Below are 4115 nucleotides of genomic sequence, written 5' to 3'. Positions count from 1 at the left end.
CATCTATGAGATCAAAGCTTTCAGCCGACTGCTTTTCTTCTCGGGTTCTTAATTTCTGGGGTTTTTTTAAGGAAGATATAATTTTTTGTAGATCCTTATCTTGAGCTTGTATAAGAGCTACACGATCTTCTTCAGTAGAGATGTAAAATACTTTAGGCTGACTAGTTAGTTCTACAGGACTCGTAACTTCTATTTCATCTAATGGTGTACATGTTCTCTCTTCAATTGGTGATCGACTAAGAGCATCTACATGAGCCATTTTTGCACCATCTCTATGTTTAACTACGTAATCAAATTCGCTTAATAGTTCAGTCCATCTTGCAATCTGAGGTTTGATGTTTTTTTGTGTATGCAAATATGTTATGGCTGAACAATCAGTGACCAACGTGAAATGTAAACCTAATAAGAGAGGCCTAAGCCTAGTCATCGACCAGACAGCAGCTATTAGTTCCAAACGGCTTGAATGATACTTCTCTTCTTCTTGAGTGGTTCGACGGCTTACACAATAAACTAACTGAAATGCATTATTATATTTATTTCGTTGTAACAGCATACCTGCTAATCCTACTGAACTAGCATCGGTGTGTAATTCAGTTTCATCCTTTGGATCAAATAATTTTAATGCAGGTCTAGATATTAACTTAGAGCGTAATTCTTCAAATGCTTCCTTTTGATCTACAGTCCATATAAATAAGGAATTTTTCTTTAGTAACCTTGTGAGGGGTTCAGCTACTGAAGCGTATCGTGTTATAAAACATCGAAAGAAACTAGTTAAGCCAAGAAAACGACGTAATTCATCTTTGCTCTTAGGAACCGGATACTCGGCAATTGCAGCAAGTTTTCTTGGACCTGGTCGTATTCCATCTTTATCGATTACAAAACCCAGATATTCTATTTCTGACATCCCAAATTCACATTTAGACAATTTCAATGTCACTTCAGCATTTAGCAATTTTTCGAGCCCTTGTCTCAGATTCGCTATCATATAATCAAAATCGGTCGAACCAAAGAATATGTCGTCCACAAAACATGAGACACCGCTCCATAGCAAATCTCCTAAAGCCAAAGACATGGCTCGTTGAAATACAGGAGGTCCATTCGACAATCCAAAAAAAAAAACAACGTGTTGGCTCATAATGACCATCAGGTGTAGTAAACGCCGCTTTTCGTGAAGATTCTTCATCCATGGGTATCTGATTAAATCCCTGGCATGCATCAAGAATGCAGAACAAATTAAAACCTGAAAGTCTCTCAAGCAAATCATCAATGCATGGAAGCGGAAATTTATCTTTAATAGTCTGCGAGTTCAAATGTCTGTAATCAATTACCATTCTTTTATCTCCTGTTATATTCTGAACAACTACCCCGAATGACACCCTGTCCTTTCAGTTCTTGAACTATTTCTCTTAAAACTTGCCTTTCGTAGTTAGATGCTCGATATGGTGAACGAGATACAGGTTTGCTACCTGGAGTCTCAGTTATATGCATTATTGTGTTGTTAATACATCCTAGTTCATCTGACTTTAGAGCAAAACACAGTCTAAATTCATTTAATAATTTGCATAAAATTTGTTGCTGCTCTTCATTTATGGATGGACCAAATTTAACAGACTTTAAATCGATAGGATTTCGCCAAATTTCTTTTGTTAAAAGTACAGTAGACGTTGAAGTCTTTTTTTCTTCAATATTAAAGTTACATTTGTTTTCAGGCACCCAATTTCCTCTAAAAATTGCACGATTTTTCTTTAGTTGTAAATGTAAATTGCTTGGATTCATTATAGGTACTTGTGTTTTGCCATCATATACAGCCAAAGTAATACCATTAGACATGTTGTCTTGAGTACTGTAGGATACATATCCATCACTTTTTTTACCCTCATTAAAAACGGTGACTCATTGAACTGTGCGTGGTTCAATCACAAATTCTTTAAGAGTCCTTAATACTGCTCTATCAGGCATTTCATCCACTTGAAAATCACGTAAAATGCTCAACTCATCAATATTAACTAATTTGCATCTCCCTTGATTTCGAACCATAACCACTTTGGGAGATTCAATAATGTCATTGCCTATGAGGACGTCAGGGCCCTCAAAAGTATCATCATTCCCAACATAAAATAGCACTTCACGTAGCTTTACTTTGTCAATAATCACGTTAACAATAATGATTTCGAGTGATTCTTTCACATCTCCAATGCCTCTAATTGGAACAGTAACTTTTCTGTTTATGTTTTTATTTAACCGTTGAGCAAAACTATATTTCAACATAGATATATCAGCTGCAGTATCCATAAGAGCACTGGTATTTTCTCCTTCAAGACTGATATTCTTTGTTGTGCTATTAACGCGACTGGCAGCCGAAATTGCGTTGACTAATGGTGAAGGTATTTTATTTGGACATTCTTTTGTCCCGTGACCCTCCTTCTTACATGCAGTGCAAAATTTTGGTCGCTTGGGCTGTGCACAATCACGAGCAAAATGTCCACTTTCAAAGCAATTATAGCAGATGGTTGGATTGTTTTTAAATCGACTTGGATCAGTTTGTTTACTAATGGCGTAATTTTCTTCTTTTACAAACTTAATACTATTGAGTTTACTACTAAAACGACCACTTTTCTTGAAATTATCCTTTAGTTCAATAAATTCATCAACCTTTTCAGCAAGCATGTATGGGGAAACTATTTGTGTCCATTGATCTAAATAATGTTCACGAATTTCTGGAGGTGTGCGGGATTTCATTTGATCAGCGATGATTAAATCCTTCAAACTCGCAAAACTGTTTATTTTAAGCCCTGCGATCCACCCATTAAAAAATGTTTCCAGCTCATGATAATATTCTTTCCATGTCTTACCACAAGTAATCTCATGTGAATAAAATAATTGCCTAAATTTTTCAGCACTTAATTTATAACGCTTAAGTAAAAGTGACTTCACATACTCACAATTTTCGGATTGTTCTTCCGGTTCTCTCATAATCATTTGCACAATTTCAGTTGGTAGCTGATTAACCAAGCATGCCATCCACAGCGTATTTGGCATTTGTACTCGTTTCATGTCCCTCTCAAAGTGAATTAAATAAAGGCCGATGTCTTCACTACTAGTACTAAATTTTCTCAATTGTGACTGCCAATCAACTTTTGGCCCCGATGGTAATAATTCTGAGCCAACGAAACCTGAAGTTTCAGCAGCAATCTCTAACTTTTTAAGTTCTAAAGCATGTTTTCTTTCCGCTTCTTCCCGCTTTTCTTGTCGTTCGGCTTCTTCCCGTTTGGCCTGTCTCTCGGCTTCTTCTCGCTTGGCTTGTCGATCCTGTTCAGCTTCTTCAATTAAAATATCAACCATTCCTCTTACCATTTCTTCATCATAGTTTTTACTATTTAATATCAACTTCCTCAAATCTGAAATTTTCAAGTCACTAGATGTAACATCTTCGGATAATTCTTTGGCTACAAAACGTAACTGTTCCTTACGAAGTCGCGTTAAAAACAACATTTTGCACTTTAAACATAATTGAAAATTAAAATGGCCTGTAAGCCCCACTTCTGAATTGTAATAAACGACTTCTAAACGCAAACGCAAACGCAAACGCAATTCGAATTCTTATTATTCTCAAAATTAAAAACGTAACAGCAGTTTCCAAAACAAAAATGAAGAGTTGAGTTGATCCAGCTATATAGAGAGAGTTGAGTTGTTACAAAATATAATGTGAGTATCTCGTGTATAAGCAATAACTGTTTAACAATAAACTGTTTAACATAAAACAAAAATGAAGAGTTGAGTTGATCCAGCTATATAGAGAGAGTTGAGTTGTTACAAAATATAATGTGAGTATCTCGTGTATAAGCAATAACTGTTTAACAATAAACTGTTTAACATAAAACAAAAATGAAGAGTAGAGTTGATCCAGCTATATAGAGAGAGTTGAGTTGTTACAAAATATAATGTGAGTATCTCGTGTATAAGCAATAACTGTTTAACGTCACAGCTGAATTATCTTTTACAAAATAGCACATGTTAATTTAAATTACGCTATTCTAACGCCTTATAATCAAGAAATAGTTGGCAAAAATTAAAATCATAGTTGCTTTCATTACATGAAATACTTATAAAAATCG

General features: G+C 35.2%; 1 protein-coding gene across 1 annotated transcript; it reads right to left on the bottom strand.

Annotated features, from left to right (window-relative positions):
* Positions 1 to 1893: 1893 nt before the first annotated feature.
* LOC129962258 (uncharacterized) lies at positions 1894 to 3492 on the bottom strand. The gene has a single exon (XM_056076002.1). The coding sequence runs from the start codon at positions 3490 to 3492 to the stop codon at positions 1894 to 1896; it is 1599 nt and encodes a 532-aa protein (XP_055931977.1).
* Positions 3493 to 4115: the final 623 nt, after the last annotated feature.

Source organism: Argiope bruennichi, chromosome 2 (genome assembly GCF_947563725.1).
Source record: "Argiope bruennichi chromosome 2, qqArgBrue1.1, whole genome shotgun sequence".
Lineage (NCBI taxonomy): Eukaryota > Metazoa > Arthropoda > Arachnida > Araneae > Araneidae > Argiope > Argiope bruennichi.
Note: the sequence above shows the minus strand (reverse complement) of the source record. Positions and strands in the feature narration are given on the sequence as shown.

Excerpts from the sequence above, each read along its gene's own strand:
- LOC129962258 (XM_056076002.1), bottom strand. The coding sequence starts at position 3,492 with ATGTTGTTTTTAACGCGACTTCGTAAGGAACAGTTACGTTTTGTAGCC.